This window comes from Castor canadensis, chromosome 4 (assembly GCF_047511655.1).
Source record: "Castor canadensis chromosome 4, mCasCan1.hap1v2, whole genome shotgun sequence".
NCBI classification, from domain to species: Eukaryota; Metazoa; Chordata; class Mammalia; order Rodentia; family Castoridae; genus Castor; species Castor canadensis.
The window spans coordinates 61,938,796-61,959,841 of record NC_133389.1 but is presented as its reverse complement, the minus strand read 5'-3'; the positions used below and the strand labels follow the sequence as shown (position 1 = coordinate 61,959,841).

The window sequence follows — 21,046 nt, the reverse complement described above, 5'->3', positions numbered from 1 at the left end:
TTGCTTTAAGGTATCTGCTTTAGTTTCTCTGCATTAAGGGCAACAAATGCTAGCTAGTTTTTTAGGTGTCTTACCTATCCTCACCCCTCCCTTGTGTGCTCTCGCTTTTATCATGTGCTCATAGCACTGTTTCCAAAAAAAACAGTTCCAGAGGCACCGTAAGCAAGTACTGGACAGGAACTCAGAGAAGTCTTCCAGCATCCCAGCTCTGCTCCACTGGAGAATTATTTGTCGCTGTTGATGATGTGTCTGGTACAAGAGCTAATGCTCTTGATGGTCAGTAGCCTTCAGAATGAAAATCCTTGCCAAAAAGAGCACCAGTTAAATGGATGGAATTGGAGAACATCATTCTGAGTGAGGTTAGCCTGGCCCAAAAGACCAAAAATCGAATGTTCACCCTCATATGCGGACATTAGATCAAGGGCAAACACAACAAGGGGATTGGACTTTGAGCACATGATAAAAGCAAGAGCACACAAGGGAGGGGTGAGGATAGGGAAGACACCTAAAAAATTAGCTAGCATTTGTTGCCCTTAACGCAGAGAAACTAAAAGCAGATACCTTAAAAGCAACTGAGGCCAATAGGAGAAGGGGACCAGGAACTAGAGAAAAGGTTAGATCAAAAAGAATTAACTTAGAAGGTAACACCCACGCACAGGAAATCAATGTGAGTCAATGCCCTGTATAGCTATCCTTATCTCAACCAGCAAAAACACTTGTTCCTTCCTATTATTGCTTATATTCTCTCTTCAACAAAATTAGAGATAAGGGCAAAATAGTTTCTGCTAGGTATTGAGGGGGTGGGGGGGAGAGGGAGGGGGTGGAATGGGTGGTAAGGGAGGGGGTGGGGGCATGGGGGAGAAATGACCCAAGCCTTGTATGCACATATGAATAATAAAACAATAAAAAAAAAGAAAAAAAAAAGGAGCACCAGTTTCTATGGAAAGCCTGTAATTTCCCATACAATACTGAGTCATGCTCCATGGAAACAATAATGTCACCATATGACTCAAGAGGCGGTTTGTAGTCTAGTTGGGAAAAAAATTAATTAAAACATAGCTGACCCTTAAAAAAATCAAGATTTGGGAAAAGAGTAACCAAATGAGAGAACTGGTTTGTAAGGGGAAAAAAGCAAAAAAAAAAAACAGGGGAAAATGATTGAAAATGAATGAAAACAAGTAATCACACTGAATCAGAGAAAAAGTTATCCAAAACAAAGAAATTGGCAGCATGGATTTCTTTACACACGTTATGAGCATTTATAATAGATTTTGTACATCTGAATTGCATGTAGATATGCTTGTCTATGGTTCACTTATTATTGAGCTTGCACGATCCCTTTCCACCCACATATTCTCTTTATTAAAAGTTTTATGGCACATAAATTTCTATCTCTGCACGTGTGAAGTCCCTGGGAGAATTTCAGCTATAGGGGATATGAATGGCCAGACAATCCCTGTTGGGAATGGTTAAATAAATAAATAGAAAAAGAAAACCAAAATAAGGTGGAACAGAATTAGAGGATTTTTATAACCAAAGCCATCAAAAAGACTGAAATGGGAAGAAAGCTGGTTTTCAGGGAGGAAGAGCCCTGGGTTGATGCTTTACATAAGGTACTTCAGACAGAGGGCCAAAGAACCTGCAATACTGGGACAGGGGCTGAGTTAGGTCAAACAGGCTACATTAAGGTGATTCCAAGTCTACTTTTATTCAAAGCAGCCATATTACTCTGTATCTCAGGGGACCAGATAAGAATCCTGAGATAAGACTTGAGGAAAGAATTAAAATAAGGAGAGATGCCCAACACCAACATTAAATCAGACCACCATCACCACCTCCAACAAACCACCCCCCAACACACACATACACACACACACACAAAACCCAGAAATACTTTGAAAAATTGTCTATTATGCTAGACACATAGGAAAATGGCTCTCAATAGGCCATAATCAGGGCTTTTATAAGTATGAAATTTTGGGAATGGCTGATCTTGAAAAGATCTTTTGCTTTGTAGATCTTTTGCTTTTTTCTTACAAAGCAAAAGATGATGCATGACAAATCCTGTCTAATATTTATTATTACTATTTTAAATATGTTTATAAAATGGATGGCACATTTCTGTGGTATTTCATCCTTATTGTATTATGGAATTGAGATCTAAGTATTTCAAGAATGTCAGAGATCACTTTTTTTTATTGCTTCTCAGTCTTCTTCTTTAACTATGAATTTTCCTAACATGATTTTTCAGCAACCCAGTTCTGGAAGTAAGAAAGATACTATTAAAGAGAATATTATGTTTTATTGCTGGGGTTAATATTGCAGTAAAATTATACTAGTCAAAGAAAACCAAGTTTGGTCCTATGGAAAAATGGTTTGAAATCATTAATACGAATATTCTGAATTCCATATGAGAAATACAAACCAAACATTGAAAATTCAATTAAAGTCTGGATTTAAAACTTCAAAGACTGGGTCATTGCAGATAAGAAAAACCTTTCCAATGGTAAAGAAAATGCAGAATAATGCAAAATACAGAATTATAACATTATTCAATCTGCATTTTATTTACCATCATGGGTAATAAACCTGTTCACAATTTCATAAATGAAACTGTAAATAGTCATTGCAACAATTTCATAAATGAAATTGTAAATAGTCATTGCTTAAATTTCCAAAGCTGCAGTTCAGAAACTGCTACCAAATGCTACTGCTGGTTAATATTGTCACCGTGTCCTTACAAATACAACAGCAAACAGCAGCACCTCCTTTCTCATAGGAACCTGGGTGTCATAATTTCATCTGGTGGCCAGTGGCCATGGTGAGACCTACTTCTGGCATTACTCAGAGTCTCTGTGTAACTATCAGGAAAGGTCGAACTTGTAGCATTTGGTTCCTGCTGTGGAACTGTCACCACCATAAGCCCTTAGGGTGGGAGCCTGGGACTTTCAACTGTGGGAGAGTCCTAGGTGCTTTGAGGATTCTTTTATGCTTTATCAGTTTATCAGTCAGAATTTATAAGATGGTATGACTAATCCCCATTCCCAAACTCAGTCCAGAAAAATCTTAGGTAATAATTAAATATCTTAATTCAGGAATCTGCTATTGAGTATCCCTGTTATTTGTGAAGTATCAAAAGGATTCTGACAAGGAGTCCATTTTATGATATCCCCCTGCCTGGCAAAAACTATGCTTAATGAGTGTTAGGTGAACTTAAATCTGATTATCCTGGATATTTTACATTGAATGTAGCCTCAAAGATTTTAAGGCTTGTTTGAAGCTTGTTTTTGTATGGCTTATTTGGGGCACTTATCATCAGAAGGGGTGTAATGGTTTTCTTGATTTGGGGGTGTATGTTACCTTAAACTACTACCTATAGCAATACTGTCACCTTGTGTTTTCTGCCTCAGCAATTTGTGGGGTAAATTATCTTTCTATTGGCAAAAGCAGGTTATGATGACAGTGATTAAAGACAGAATAGAGAGTAGTCTTTTGCAGCATTCAGATTCTTAGAGAATGGCAAAAACGATTTGAATCAACTCTCAAAGTGGTTCTAATACCTCTTCAGGAAGCAACATAACCAGGTTTCACACTAGTAGCTCTGGAGAGCGAGCACTTGGCCCATTTTCTTTCTCTCACTGTGTAGTACACTGAACTCCAACCACAAGGTTCTAACCTCTGTACTCAAAGGCCCTGAATCCTCTACTTCACTCCACCTCCACTACCATCAGCCTATACCAACCCCCTAGTGCCTCCTGTGGCTTAGTGCAATTGCCTCCCAACAGCCTCCCCTTACTGGAGCCATCCTCCCATTGTGGAAATAAATATTAAAATGGCAGCACTTTGGCCAAGAAAGAGAGTAAATTGCTTTGTGAGTTTCAGAGGGTGCATGTGACAGCTTACCTCACAGACACAGGACTCTCCATCTTTAATTTCCAGATAAAGAATGCTGCTTGGGAAGAATGTACTCACAAGACCTCAGACTGTGACAGCCTCCAACCCGTGGACTTTTGCTGACTTGTTGGCTGTTCCAAAAAACTTATTGCTTCCTGATAACACTCTCCTGATAGCCCTTCATAGCATATGAAGGTATGCTAGCACTTACCTAAAATTGTTCAGAACAACTTGTGTAATTAACAGTGCCATTCAAAAATTGTTCAGATTTATTCACCTCACCCCATAGTTCTGCTTTTCCCCTCTAAAACTCTCTAGTCCTCTTTCCCCTTGGTGGAATGCTTGTTTGACTTCTAAGTGAATCTATGTCTCCTCATTTGTAAATTTATTCTGTACCCAGATAAAAACTATCTTTGCATTTATTTTAACCTTGTTTATGATCTCTTGCTTTCACTTACCATCATCCTGTCCACAAAAGACAAGACAGGCTTTGGGTTCTTCCCGTGCTTGCAGCACTTCAGTGGATTCTGCACCACACAGAATAAAACTCAAATTCTTCACTGTTGCTTACAAGGTCCTGCCATCTAGTCTTTGCCTACCCTTCAGACATTTCTACTGCTCTTCCACTCACTTCCTGTGCTCAAGATACATTGGCTTTTTTTTTTTTTCCCCTAACCACAACAAGCTTATTCCCTTCTTAATGCCTTTGTGCCCTTTGTGCTATTCTCTCCATCTTTGTGAGCTGGTTCCTCCTCATCATGCAGTCTCTCCATGAGGCCTTCCCTGGTTCCCTAACCAAGAGTAATCATTGTCAATTATCCTACTTTAGTTTTCTGCACAGCACGTATTCCTAGCTTATATTTCCTCTATGTATGAATTTCTTTTAAGTTGTCTGCCCTCACTAGAATGTAAGGTTATTTATCTTGATTGTACTCCCAGCCCCGCAACAGTTTAGGCATTTGTTGAATAAATAAATGAGTGAGAGTGATGTCATCCTGACAACCCTCTTTGTTCCTGTTTTCTCTAATCTATCTATCATATACTTCACAACAGTCAGATAGCAGAGTCTTTTAAACAACTGTTGCTTCTCTGTGTTAGTCAGACTTTTTGTCACTGTGAGAATTACCTAAAAAAAAAAAAGCAACTTAGGGTGAAAAGATTTATTTTGCTTATGGTATTAATTCATCATGGCAGAGCAGAGCAGAGCAGAACAGCTCAATTCCTAACAGCCAGGAAACAAGAGAGAAAAGGACTGGGGACCAGGTATACCCTTCAAAGACACACCCCCAGTGACTTACTTCCTTCTAACTAGACCCTACCTCCAAAAGTTTCTACCACCTCTAAATAGTATTACCAGCTGGGGACCAAGTATTTAACATATAAACCTGTAGGGGACATTTTATATTTAAACTACGATACTCTTCAATTTTCTCTTGAACCCCTTCCAGTAAGGATTTTGATCCTATGTGGAGCCATGAGTCAGGATTCCTTATGATCTCCACGTTGCCAAATCCAATGGCCAGTATTCAGCTCGCATGTTACATGTTCTATCAGCAACTTTAGGTCAAAATGAACACCTCTTTCTCCTTCAAACACTTTGTTAGCTTGGGAACCATCCTTTCTGATATTCCTGCTACACCATGAACAAGGCCTCCAGTTTTCTTTGCTCCTCTTCATCTTCCAAATCTTGTAAAGCTGTTGTTCTCCCAGGGCTTAATTTATATGCACACCTCTCAAAATCTCACCCAGTCTCATTATTTTAAATATCATTTAGTGCTAACTCCAAAATTGGTTTCTGTAGCCCAGATATGAGCACCACAGCTTCAGATCCAACCATCAACTCATTTTTTAAAATTTGTGTATTATACTAGATTCCTAGGGTGGCTGTAACAAAGTACCACAAATTGGGTAGCTGAGAATAGCAGAAATTTATGGTCTCACAGTTTTTGGGGGCTAACAGTTCAAAACTGAGGTACAGGCAAGGCTGTTCTCCCTCTGAAACCTGCAGAGGACGGTTCCTTCCTGCCTCTTCCAGCATTAGTGGTTTAGATGTTCCTTGGCTTATGGCAGCACCTCTCTAGTCTCTGTCTCTGCCTCACACTACCTTCTTCTCTGGGCCTCTTCACATACCTTTTCTTCTCTATGTATCTGTGTCCAAATTTCCCCTTTTATAGAACATCATCATATTGAATTAAACCTGCTCCAATGGCCTCTTTTTAACTTGATTACCTTCATAAAGACACTATATTCAAATAAGTCACATCCTGAACAAGTGGGGTTAAACTTCCAACATCTTTTTTTTTGGAGAACACAGAGCCATAACAGATACCAAGTACACATTTCAAATTTATAGTCCCCAAACAAATTCCTAATTCTTAATTTCTCCTTTTCTCCCTTGCAGACCTCCTTTTTCTATAATCTTCTCAGAAAATGGCAAACCCATTCTTCTAGTTGCTCAGGTTAAAAACCTTGGTGATATCTATGATTCTTCAATTTCTCTCACACTATGGCCTATCAACAAATCCTGCTGCTTCTATCTTCAATTATTGATTGATTGATTGATTGATTGGTGTCACTGGGGTTTGAACTCAGGGCCTCATGCTTGCTAGGCAGTGTTCTACCACTCGAGCCACTCTGCCAACTCCTTCTATCTTCAAAACGCAGATGAAACTTGACCATTTCTCACTCCGGCTACCACTCTGGACCCACTATCATTGTCTCTTGCCTGCATTTCTTTATCTCATACATTCTGAACACAGCAGCCACATTTAGTCTTTTAAAAAGAACTGGAGACAGTATTTAAAAAAGCCCTCCTGTCTTAAAACAGAAATCAGAATGTGTCACTCCTTGAAACCTTCCAAGGGGTCCGCACTCAGGAGAAAAGCAAGTCCTTACAACAGCGATTATGCCTCATCTGACCTCATAGCTTTGCCACTAGCTTAGAACTTAACCTCTCTTGCACTCTGCCAAATGCTCATTCTGTTTCCTCACACTGGCTCCTTGCTCTCCCTCCTACAAGCTTTCTGCTCACTGCTCCCTCTGCCTGGAATCACTTTCTCCTGATATTATCAAGCTTTACTTCTGCTCCTCCTTAAATAATGTGCTTTAAAGTAAAGCTTTTTTTATCCACAAGTATACTCCCACCCCACATTGTCTATCAACCTTCATGGTTTTATTTTCCTCTATAGTACAAATAAGCTAACTATTTTCTTTATGGTCTAGCACCTCCCATCAGCAAGTTCTAGAAGACGTTTTGTTAATTTTGTTCTCCAGAGCTACACTGCCTAGCTTATAACAGCTGATTATTTGGCATTTGTTAGATGAATGAGGAAATACATATTCAGCATTTACATAAGTACTAGCCAATGTGAGGACGGTGGAGAATACAAGAAAGGCACTGAACACAATGTGGGCTGGATAAGAGGCCGCACATGAGAGCACACACCAGGTCTAGACCAGAATTCTGAACAGACTTCAGTTTAGGGTTATTGCTACTGGCTGTGTCCATTATTTCTTGGTTTCCTGAGTTGTAACCTTTTTGCTCATTTCCTCTGAACTTGGCACTTTATGTTTCTCCTTCTATAATTAGAGAGTGCATGTTTTATTTTAAAAATATGTTATCTAATTTCTGAATATTTCTTGATAAAACGCATTTCTTTCAAATAGCCAAATATTTTCCTCAGCTTTATTTACAGCTTCATTTCATTAGTGGGTTCAGGGATAACATTCACACATATTAATCTATAAAATTCTCTACTGGTACTTGAATGTACCTATTTTATTTGTCCTACCCCAATAAATTGTTAGAATAAATGAAAGTTTAATATAATTTTCCTAAAAAACAGTTCATGTTCATTCATTATGTAAAAATCTAAAAAACTGAGAGAGAAAAGAAAATACAAGCTATCCATAATTTTACTACTCAGAATATAATTGCTAATTCTTCAGAATATTGTTTCCAGTCTTTTTTACACAGCTTTGGTTTTAGAGTACCAATTATTTCTTGATTTTTCCATGTCATTAAAATTTGTCTGACAAGGATGCCCACTATCTTCACTCCTATTCAACATAGTACTGGAATTCCTAGCCAGAGCAATTAGGCAAAAAGAAGGAATAAAAGGAATACAAATAGGTAAAGAAACTGTCAAAATATCCCTATTTGCAGACGACATGATCCTATACCTTAAAGACCCAAAAAACTCTACTCAGAAGCTTCTAGACATCATCAATAGCTATAGCAAGGTAGCAGGATATAAAATCAACATAGAAAAATCATTAGCATTTCTATACACTAACAATGAGCAAACGGAAAAAGAATGTATGAAAACAATTCCATTTACAATAGCCTCAAACAAAATCAAATACATAGGTGTAAACCTAACAAAAGATGTGAAAGACCTCTACAAGGAAAACTATACACTTCAGAAAGAGATTGAGGAAGACTATAGAAAGTGGACAGATCTCCCATGCTCATGGATTGGTAGAATCAATATAGTAAAAATGTCGATACTCCCCAAAGTAATCTACATGTTTAATGCAATTTCCATCAAAATTCCAATGACATTCATTAAAGAGATTGAAAAATCTACTGTTAAATTTATATGGAAACACAAGAGGCCACGAATAGCCAAGGCAATACTCAGTCAAAAGAACAATGCAGGAGGTATCACAATACCTGACTTCAAACTATATTACAAAGCAATAACAATAAAAACAGCATGGTACTGGCACAAAAACAGACATGAAGACCAGTGGAACAGAATAGAGGATCCAGATATGAAGCCACACAACTATAAGCAACTTATCTTTGGCAAAGGAGCTAAAAATATACGATGGAGAAATAGCAGCCTCTTCAACAAAAACTGCTGGGAAAACTGGTTAGCAGTCTGCAAAAAACTGAAACTAGATCCATGTATATCACCCTATACCAACATTAACTCAAAATGGATCAAGGATCTTAATATCAGACCCCAAATTCTTAAGTTGATACAAGAAAGAGTAGGAAATACTCTGGAGTTAGTAGGTATAGATAAGAACTTTCTCAATGAAACCCCAGCAGCACAGCAACTAAGAGATAGCATAGATAAATGGGACCTCATAAAACTAAAAAGCTTCTGTTCATCAAAAGAAATGGTCTCTAAACTGAAGAGAACACCCACAGAGTGGGAGAAAATATTTGCCAACTATACATCAGACAAAGGACTGACAACCAGAATATACAGGGAACTTAAAAAACTAAATTCTCCCAGAACTAATGAACCAATAAAAGAAATGGGCACATGAACTAAACAGAACTTTCTCAAAAGAAGAAATTCAAATGGCCAAAAAACACATGAAAAAATGCTCACCATCTCTAGCAATAAAGGAAATGCAAATTAAAACCACGCTAAGATTCCACCTCACCCCTGTTAGAATAGCCATCATCAGCAACACCACCAACAACAGGTGTTGGCGAGGATGCGGGGGAAAAAGGAACCCTCTTACACTGTTGGTGGGAATGTAGACTAGTACAACCACTCTGGAAAAAAATGTGGAGGCTACTTAAAAAGCTGGACATCGATCTACCATTTGATCCAGCAATACCACTCTTGGGGATATACCCAAAAGACTGTTACTCCAGAGGCACCTGCACACCCATGTTTATTGCGGCACTATTCACAATAGCCAAGTTATGGAAACAGCCAATATGCCCCACCACTGACGAATGGATTAAGAAAATGTGGTATCTATACACAATGGAATTTTATGCAGCCATGAAGAAGAACGAAATGTTAATCATTCGCTGGTAAATGGATGGAATTGGTGAACATCATTCTGAGTGAGGTTAGCCTGGCCCAAAAGACCAAAAATCGTATGTTCTCCCTCATATGTGGACATTAGATCAAGGGCAAACACAACAATGGGATTGGACTATGAGCACATGATAAAAGCGAGAGCACACAAGGGAGGGGTGAGGATAGGTAAGACACCTAAAAAACTAGATAGCATTTGTTGCCCTTAACGCAGAGAAACTAAAGCAGATACCTTAAAGCAACTGAAGCCAATAGGAAAAGGGGAACAGGTACTAGAGAAAAGGTTAGATCAAAAAGAATTAACCTAGAAGGTAACACCCACGCACAGGAAATCAATGTGAGTCAATGCCCTGTATAGCTATCCTTATCTCAACCAGCAAAAACCCTTGTTCCTTCCTATTATTGGTTATACTCTCTCTACAACAAAATTAGAAATAAGGGCAAAATAGTTTCTGCTGGGTATTGGGGGGGGAGAGGGAGGGGGTGGAGTGGGTGGTAAGGGAGGGGGTGGGGGCATGGGGGAGAAATGAACCAAGCCTTGTATGCACATATGAATAATAAAAGAAAAATGAAAAAAAAATTTGTCTGAAAACACAGGTTTTAATGACTAAGAAACACTTAATCAAATAACTAAACAATACTTAATCAAAGCACTATCATTTATTCATGTCACTGTTATTGAGAATTTAGGTAGCATCTAAATTTTTCACTGTCATATATAACCCTGTGATGATCACCCTTACCTATAAATTTTTACTGCCTCTGAAAATTCCCCTAGAAAAAGTTCTAAGTGGTATTGATTAATTGCTATATATATTTAAAAGAGTAATGATGCACACACTATAAATTACTTTCCCCCCAAATTGTTCAAATTTCTACTCTCACTAGAAAATACAAGAGGTTGCCCTTTTCACTGTACCCCAACTGGATTTTAAAAGCACTTGTCAACTTGATGAGAAACATAAACAGACTTTTAAAATTTGTATTTCATCATTTACTAATGAAGTTGAACAGCTTTTAATACTTATACCAGTCATTTGCATTTCCTTTTCTATAAATTGACAGTGCATGTCCTTTGCCCATTTTTCTCTTAAGATCTTTGTGCACCATTCATGATTTGAATGAATTACATAAGAATATCAGGCTGTTGTTACTGAAACAATCAGCAGTGATCTGTGCCTCTGCCATACTCTGTCTTCCTCCCAGTGTGCATTTTTTCTTTAATTCTCACTTGCAAGTCTCAGTTCCCTGGCATGCATTTTCTTTTTGGGTCCATGGTAACCTCACTTTTCTCTAAATTCCAAACCAATCAGAACTGTCTCTCCACCCTGTCTATTTCATAATGAACTTCCAATGGTATAATGTCTATGAGATTTGTAAGCTAAGAGACCATTTCTCATGCTTCACAAGTCTAGCACATGGTCAACAAACAGTGGTCCTAATCACAGCCACTCCAAACGCACCCTAATGCCAAAAATTCAGTGCTGACCTAAAGTATGTTTGCACTGTTTCTTTCACCACCATACATTTTCAAAATGCTACCAAATATAAACAAATCTTAGATAATAGAAATTCATTATGCATCTAGATGAGATTATTTTATATTACATAGTACAAGTTGACATTATGTCCTGAAATGAACAAGTAAGCAATTATGTATGAAAGCTAACAGTGTGCACATGGAAATATTTTTGGCAGATATGATCTCTACTGAACATGTGTTATTGGAGGTGGATGTGTCAAATTATTTTTCTAAGTCAAGCATAACATATCATTCCAAATATAACTATGTGGATCATACCAGTGCAGCATATTGCTGTATTCTAAAATGCCAAAATATTGATGGTTATTAAGTACATGATCAATTAAACATACAATAAATTAATCAAAAAAGCAAATGCAAAGAACTTAGTGTAGTTTATTGTTAGAAATGGAAACAAGATGCATGTTTGTTACACATTTCTAAAAATGGAATCATATAAATAAGGCCATACATGCATATAAGGAAAGTAGGGATGTTTGTTTGGGGGAACCCAAACACAGTTTGATGGGTTTTTTTTGAAGGGGATGGGGGCAAATGAATGGTTAAAATTGATGTATGTTCCTTCCATGGCCAGAAACAAGACTTTATAGCAGTCTTGTTATAAAAACTGACTTGTTTCCTTGCATAGTAAGTAAATAGTTTTTTAAAGTGTTCTGCTAACTAAATGGCTTAATATTTCAGCTCTGAACTGATGGTAGAGTATGCTTGTCTAATTATCAAGTCAACTAGATCAACTGAAATCATTGAGACACACAGTATTTTGTTAAATAGTGTAAGACAAATACTATAAAGAAAATTTAAGTATGTAGTAGCAACTTAAACAGGAAAATGTCATCTCATGTTTGCAAACACACGTGAAACAAGCAGAAGATGGCACATGCTTTATCCAAGCTCTTTCCACTCTTTGACAGGAAGAATCATAAATCCTGATACCCCAGAAAGAAACCACAAGGATGTAACCCTAAAAAGAAATTCTGTTTTCTGTTACCATATAAGGATTACTTAAGAACAAGGCCTGGGGATGCATTTTCTGCATCAAGCCCAACTGCAGTTCATGACAGCTCCTAAATGGAGCAAAATGCAGGGGAATGGCCTGCAGTACACTACTTCCATTGTCAAATGTTAATGGTACTCCTCAAGAAGCCACCTGCCAAGGCTGGTGGCTGTTTCCCTCCATTTTCCAATCCTCAAAGTGCTGACTGACATTGAGGTGCTGTCTTCTCTTTTTTTTTTTTTTTGTATTTTCTAAGACTGCATTGTGCTTTCAAAACTAATCTTCCCTGTATTTATATTTCAATAAAAAAACCAACCGAAGTATTTCACTAAACAACTGGAGAGGGTGTTAAAAAGAAAATGAGGCCCTTTTTACATCAAAATGTCAAGACTCAATTCACCTCCCCACACAATTTACATGCACACAACAAAGACGACAAATTACTACATCCCAAAATATATGGTGACAAATAAAAAGTGTCACATTTGGGTGTGTTTGGGAGTGCTGCACTCCCATTGATAAGACTGCAAGGAGCAAGAGGTACATGAAAATGACTGCACAGTCCCGGCCCCATTCCGTTCCTCTCAGCAATAGCAGGCAATACTTTTTACATCCTTCCACAGCAAATGATTTCAATTTCTTGGGTTAATTTTCCCAAGAAAAGCCTCTTGCAGTTCGCATGTGGCTTGGTTAAATTCTGCAGAGGGAGAAGGCGAGTCTGGAGGATGCTGGGGGTTGCTGCTAGGATGGATTCTGCACCTCCACGGGGAAGGACGTAGGGGGCTTGCACTCCCACTGCACACTCCCTTTCAGTTTTCTGGACAGTGCATAAGAAAAATATTTAAGTAGGAAAGAAAGGCATAGAAGTCTACCAGTATGATAGCTAATTTAGAAATTTATCTTTTACTCAGAGGAAGTAAGGAATGGCAAGAATGAATCTTGGCAACTTATTTCTTTGCTTCTACATATGTATATTCAATCAGGCATGACTAATAAGGGGTCATATTTCAAGAAAGGTCATGTCAGGTGATTTCATTGCTGTGCAAACACCACAGTATAAAACACAGTTGTTCACTGTAAGTCAGTCACTGCACTGGCTTCTTGATGGGATCAAGAGAGATGGTGACATGAGCTATATGAGGCTGCTGCCAGCATCACATGGTGAACTATTATTAGAGTCAAATTCTGAAAAATAAGTAGAGGGAGAATACTCCAAAATAATGACAAAAAGTACAGTGTAGTAAAACATGACCCAGGAATGCAGCTGGTATCATTCTCAAGTATCATGTACTGTATGTAATTGTACGGCTATTCTCTCATGACTGCAGTCAGTGCAGCAGGCATGTCTACACCAGCACTGCACGAACATGTCAGTAAAGCACTGCACTATGATATAGCAACAGCTGCAACATCAATAGGCAACAGGAACACTCAGCTCCATTATAATCCTATGGGACCACTGTCATATGTGATCCACTGTTGATCTACATCCTAGGTGGAGATGACAGTGTGTATACACTCACATACCCTATTTTGGGTCAAGAATCAGACAAGACCCTTGTATTTTGTTGCAGATTCTTGGGTCTCTTTAATCTGAAGCAGTCCCCTTCAGTTCTTTCTTTCATTGACACTGGCCATTTAGAAGAATATATCCAGTTGTTCTATAATAGCTTCCTGAAAGTTATGCTGCTGTTATTTTGACTGTGACATATACCCATCAATTCACTCCACAGTAGTTTGTACCATGCTTCTCTCTCTCTTTTTTTTTTAATCTTTTATTTATTTATTTATTTAGGTGGTATTGGGTTTTTTTTTTAATTCATATGTGCATACAAGGCTTGGGTCATTTCTCCTCCCTGCCCCCACCCCCTCCCTTACCACCCACTCTACCCCCTCCCTCTCCCCGCCCACCCCCTCAATACCCAGCAGAAACTATTTTGCCCTTATTTCTAATTTTGTTGTAGAGAGAGTATAAGCCATAATAGGAAGGAACAAGGGTTTTTGCTGGTTGAGATAAAGATAGCTATACAGGGAGCTGACTCACACTAATTTCCTGTGCGTGAGTGTTACCTTCTAGGTTAATTCTTTTTGATCTAACCTTTTCTCTAGTTCCTGGTCCCCTTTTCCTATTGGCCTCAGTTGCTTTTAAGGTATCTGCTTTAGTTTCTCTGCATTAAGGGCAACAAATGCTAGCTAATTTTTTTAGGTGTCTTACCTATCCTCTCGCTTTTATCATGTGCTCAAAGTCCAATCCCCTTGTTGTGTTTGCCCTTGATCTAATGTCCACATATGAGGGAGAACATACGATTTTTGGTCTTTTGGGCCAGGCTAACCTCACTCAGAATGATGTTCTCCAATTCCATCCATTTACCAGCGAATGATAACATTTCGTTGTTCTTCATGGCTGCATAAAATTCCATTGTGTATAGATACCACATTTTCTTAATCCATTCGTCAGTGGTGGGGCATATTGCATGTTTCCATAACTTGGCTATTGTGAACAGTGCCGCAATAAACATGGGTGTGCAGGTGCCTCTGGAGTAACCTGTGTATCCCCAAGAGTGTGTACCATGCTTCTCTGATTCTGCTTGTTCTGAACAGCAAAGAAACTCTGATAGCAGTTACTTCCCATTACTTTCAAAGTCCAAGGATGGAGCCTGCTCTCCTAAAAGCCATACCACAAAATTGAGTAAGATGGCAATCCCTCTCTACACTGTCCAAGACTCATTCCAACTAGCAGTAATACACAGATCGCCATTCACTTTAATTCACTGTATACAAGCAATACATTTCACGTTTGAAAACTAAAGGCAAACTCATCGTGAGGGCTGATGGATGCTGTGATGGGGGCAACAGTTGCTTCATGAGGAAGAGGAGTCCTGTGACCCCTGTGCTTTTGCAGGGAGCTGAGTCAGCCAGCATGACTAGGGGACTTTCCATGTAGAAAAGAAGGCCTGTTGGACCCATGTGAGCCCTAAGAATATTCTTGCAGAGAGCCAACTACCCAGCAAGGCAGGGCAGGTGAGAGCAGGACAACTGAGACAGAGGCCAGGAGAAAACACTTAAAATATATGTGCTTGCTGGTTAAGACACCCAGTGATTCTGTCAAAATAAAAAGATAGTATGGGGTGCTGCGGATTAAAACATCTGCCCCCCCTCATTCAGATGTTGAAATCCTATGCCAAATAACAGATGGGGTTAAGTGAGGTTAAAAGAGGTCATTGGGTCCTAGTTGGATAGGATCGGTATACTTGTAAGAAAAGGAAAAGAGCTCCCACATCCATGTGAGGGCACACGTTGTGAGAGAATGGTGGACAGACTGCACACCAGCAAACAGAGCCCTAGCCAGCATCTGTATCTTAGACTTCTGGCCTCCAGAACTATAAGATATATGTGGTTGCTGGTTTTGCACCCAGTGTATTGTGTTTTGTTCAGGCAGTCTGAACAGACTAATAAAGGAGGAAATAATAGCACTGCAAGGTTATTTTGGTTTAATATTCACAAATATATTTTAAAAGGGCATCAGTAAAGATGGGGACATCCATGGAATTTTCAAAATGGTCACCTTGAAAAGAAATAGTCATCTATATGTATATAAAATAAAAGATTGTATTTTTTTAAAATCTGGATTTTTCTCTTGTCTATGTCACAGAATTATTAATATGAACAGAAGGAAAAACCTTATTTTACTATTTAAATACAATAACAAATTTATTAAGTTACTAAAAAATTTAATTTATGTATTGTAGTTGTGTAAAGGACTGTGTGTTTTACTTTTGAGGAATTACTCTGAAGTAGTTAGGAATAAATAGGCATTGTTTTGTGGCTTTCTCACACATTTACACAAACAAATGTGCATTTTTTGTTTGTTTCTTTTTTGGTACTGGGGGCTGAACTCAGGGCCTTATGCTTGCTAGGCTCTCTACCACTTGAACCACACCTCCAGTCGGAATGTACGATTTTAACAATTGGGGAATCTGGGTAAAATCTATGTAGATTTTTTTTGTGCTATTCTTATAACCTTCTGTGAGTCTGAAATGATTTGAAATTAAAAAGTTAAAGTTATAGATTTGCAAATGTAAATGCTGTGGATCACTTGAGGCAGTGACAGTATGGGTTCTCTGGTCCTTGCTTTGCTGGGGCTGCTCCAGGCTGTGATATATTCATCTCTCCAGCACAGGGGTTTCCAACTTCCTTTTGTCACGTGTGCGAAAGGCTACTTCCTGGGCTTCTCTAAAGCATAATGACTAGGCCTGCACACCAGTCATTCATTTAAGGGATGGCTGTTTCTTTTGGGATATGAATAGTAGTATTTATGATGTGGAACAAAATAACCACCCAAATACTTTTTAACATCCAGTAGAATTTTTGTTTGTTTGGAGTTGGGAAGGTTTTTGACCCAGGAAGCTGGATATAGTGCCGGGTATAGAAAACAGCAATACACACAGAGTGGCAATAAAGCCTTAACCAATCATTGGTAAGAGAACTTCGTTAAGAGAGGGAACAAAACACACTCTGATTATCTCTGCATTTTGCAAATGCGCAGATGAATCAATCACTGCTCCCTCACCAGGGAGAATTTATAGGATTTATTTGGGCTCATTGTTTCCCTGTGGGACAGTTGGAAATGAAATACTTTCACTTCAATGAATCTTGTTCCTGTGATGTATTACTTAAGTAAATAATAAATGAATCTTCCTGGCAACTAAGCTGTAGAGGAAAAATAGAAACCCATGGTGGATATTTTCCTTGAGGAACTCTAGAGTAACACCTATCTTTTGTTCTGGAACCTTGGCTTTATTCTTGCTCAGGAGTCTCCTATGCATATCATCAGGGAGTTCTGCTAACAGACAAGACATAGAACACGACCCTTTGGATAGCTCTTTCTGTGAACTTCCTCAGCAACTTTCTGTGATACATGAGGCAGGATGTGAGTTACGAGCTCAGGCTCTAGTGTCAAATTGCCTGGTCTCAGGTCTCTGCAATTCCACTCCCTATTTCTGTGATCTCAGGCAAGTTACTTAAACTTTCTACACTTAAACTTCCTTTGCTGCAGCACAGGGATAACAACAGGAATTCCTTGTAATATAAGTATCCTTTATCCAAAATGCGTGGGACTAGAAGTGTTTTGGATTTTTTTCCAGATTTTGGAATATGTGCATATATATCATGAACTATCTTGGGGACAGGACCCAAGTCTAAACACCAAACTCATTTATATTTCATATACACCTACAGATGGCCTGAAGGTAACTGTAATATGTTCAATGAGTTGGAGCATGGTGGAAAGATTCACAGGTGGAAGTTTTTACTTGTTGTATCATGTTGACATCAAAAAGTATCAGATTTTTGGGGCTTGGGGGTTTGGGATGAGGGTTATTCAACCTTTGGCAGTGTCTCACTTAGTGAGCTGTGGTGAGAATCAAACAATCTAAGGCATATCATACCACACACAGCATACACTTAAGATAACTTCATCACTCAGGGAATTTTGATGGTATTATTATTATTACATAAAACAAATGAAGAGGAGCATGCAGGTAGGGGAGGGACAAGAGACACTCACCATGCTGGATCTGAACTCCATCTAAAGAAGTCTTCTACTCCTCCAGATACTTTAGGGGAGAGGAGCATGAACCCCCAGGTCACCCTCTGCCACCACCGCTATATGACTGTGGATGCTCAATAACTGATAACTTGGATAAGTCAGTTCAGTTACATACAACATCTTTATGCTTTACATATTTACTTCATCTGGTACTTAGCATTTAGGGGTTGTCAGTATTTCAGTCTGTCTAACCGGACAATGTTACCTCCTACATGTTGAAATAAATACAGCCTTTAAGGACACAGGCAATGTACCTGGTATAGCCACAGGACAAGCTGAAAAGCACTGGGTTCACCACTCAAGAGTGACAGATGTAACCCTTAGCATTATTTTATGTTTAGAATGCTCCCCTCCTCACAACAGAACCATCATTGAGCAGTACATGTCAAACACAAGTAAGTGCTCAACAAATACCTGCTGGAATGATTATCACATCTGACTTGTTTTCTTATAAATAATGAGTCATGTCTTTAACTTTAAAAACATTCAAGTTCAGTTTAAAATTATGACTCATTTCTATGACAAAATTTTACAGCAATAAAATGAATGCATACATCTTTCTAATTCACAGTCTACCAAGGAAATCCATCTCCCAACAGAAATTCCAGAAGCAGAAAGCACACCTGGGAAAATGTGGCTAAGGACAGGATGACTGTTTCCACCTGTCAGAACATTCCTTCTCCTGGGCTCCACAGTGATCCCCTGGAGGCTGGAATTCCTAGAATGAGCTTGCAGCCACTGGAGAATGTGTTTTGGCAGCCAAATGTCTTGGCTCTATTTTATTATCATACAGTGAATATTACCTTGTTCACCAAGCAGAACAGAAAAGCTAAACTTCATCTTTCACTGTGTCTGAACATTTGCCCATTAGGACTGCTTACACACTGCTCTGTAAGGCCTTTTGTGTGTGATGTGAGAGAAAAATGCTGATGTTACTGAGAACTATATTGGTGAAGCCACAGGACAGCATGTGGCCTGATTAATCTTATGAACTCAGCATTAACACATTGCTGGGACATAATGCAGATTACACGTTTATGAATGCACAATACTAGCTCCCAGTAAATGGAGAACTGTCCTCCTAAGCAATTTCTTCATTCTATTGATCCTAACTTTGTCCTACGAACAGAAATCAAAGTTGCATAGTAGTGGTTCATAAAATCCCACAGCATGATGAAAAAGTTGCATCTTTTTTTTTCCAATTTTCCCATCCTTTCATTGTAAATAGGTCCTTCCAACAATTTAAGTATTAATAACCACATTAAAATTTGTATGTAATAATCAATTGAGTGATTATCAATGATGCTTCATAGATGTTTAGCTTAGTGACATAGCATCTATATAATATGCTATTTTCTTAAATACATGTTTTCAGTAAATGATAACATTATTTTCTACAATAAAACAATATATATATGTATATATAGATCAGAACCTTAGATAATTCACCATGTTACATAGAATACTGGCCTCAAGTCACAGAGGAGACTGTGGCCACAAGTTATTTAATGCTTTGCTGCGCACTGAAGTACTCAACAGTATTTCTTAATACTTACTATGTGTATAAGCTCTTCTACATTCTCCAAACAAACCAGAATCAACTATTTTTCTTACCTTGAAGTGGTTGGAGTGAACATTTATTTGGCTTTCTATCTAACCCTCCCAATTAACCATTTAGAGGCAATTAAACTTAGAGTAATTAATAGTTCTCCAGGGTGCCTGTCTCTGTGTCCTCAGGTCAGGTTTTTAGCCAAGGAATGATACAGATACCCCAGGAATCTTCCACCACATACGTCATGCAATTCTGAATTCCTAGGTGTCTAGACTGCCCTGTGGTGACATCATGGCTCAGAATGACGCTTTTAACCTGAGCCCATGACCAGGAAGTAAGGACAATATCCTGGCAGTGTGAGAACATTCCAGAATTTCACAGGATTCAGGAATGTCAGTGCTGTAAGTCTTCAATAGGCAAACATTTCTCCAAACTGCTGTTTAGTGTAACATAATGATCTTTTTAAACATAGTTGCCATCCAATATAGAAAATAACTTGAAACCAACTACAATGAGACTGCTCCTGCCAGTCCCTGTATTGAGCCATAACCCTGGAAAGTTGAACATTCTAGGCAAGCACTGCATGCAAACAGCACACTGAGTTTTGCAGAACCAGAGTGCTGATGGATGGTCTGCTCTACCCCATTTCCTTGGACTGATGTAGCACTCTTCTTCAACGAGGTAAACATGGTTCATTCCACTCCCGGCTCTCTTAACAGTAACAGCACTAAGGAACCGGGTATGAGACTCCACCTGAATAAAAGAGAAGGCATCAGGTACATCTACAGTGAAAACTTTTTATTGTCCTAATGCATTCACACAGGCTTACCTTGATGGAAAGACTTCACAGGACAGAGTCCTAAGTGATGCTGATGCAAAATAAAGCCACACAGCTCACTAACTGCCAACTATATGCAACCCAAAGTATGCCTCTCACTCTATTGGACAGCTAATTCCACAGAAGTAGAAGCTCAGCAATGTAAGTTCTTGAAGACCTTTCTAAAAAGACTGCTATCAGCTGGCTGAAGTGCTCAACTGAAAAACACTAACCAACCACAGGTTAAGCATCCTTAATCTGTAAAATCCAAACCTGAAATACTCCAAAATCCAAAACTTTTTGAGTGCTGACATGATGCTCCTTGTGAAAATTCTATCCTTGACCTCATGCTACAGGTGGAGAAACCACAGGTCACAGGTACACTTAAAAACACTGTATAAAATTACCCTTGAGTTATACATACCAGTGTACATGAAACACAAATGGATTTGGTGTGTTTAGACTTGGCTCCTATCCCAAGGCAGTATGTTCTCTCTCTCTCTGTGTGTGTATATATATATATATATAAAACATATATATATGTACATATATGCATATACACACACACAAACATTCTAAAATCTGAAAAATAAAATGCTTCTGGTCATAAGCATTTTGGGTAAGAGCGACTCAGCCTGTAACAAGAATGTTACTCAAGCTTATGTAAGGATTCAAGTGTGTCCTTTCTATTTTTTTCTGCATATGGTATAACGATTGATTTTACATTTCCTTTTCACTGCCCTTTTGCCCATTCCAAATGGATGATGGCTGGCCAAGTCTGCCCACATGTTCCAACATGTTCTGGACTAAGGTTTTTTTAAAGGCAGCCATCGCTGCAATAACCTT

General features: G+C 38.6%; 1 protein-coding gene across 14 annotated transcripts in view; it reads right to left on the bottom strand.

The window, feature by feature from the left end:
* Nucleotides 1–21,046, bottom strand: part of Ptprm (protein tyrosine phosphatase receptor type M) — a 747,535-nt gene that overhangs the window by 205,127 nt on the left and 521,362 nt on the right. The window contains exon 16 of one of the 14 annotated variants that reach the window (XM_074070326.1): nt 14,156–20,136. The exons of the other annotated variants lie outside the window; for them this stretch is intronic. Coding sequence (XP_073926427.1) covers nt 20,076–20,136 — 61 coding nt within the window. The 3' untranslated portion in view covers nt 14,156–20,075. Of the gene's footprint in view, nt 1–14,155; nt 20,137–21,046 lie in introns of those variants that run through there. 14 annotated transcript variants of the gene reach the window in all.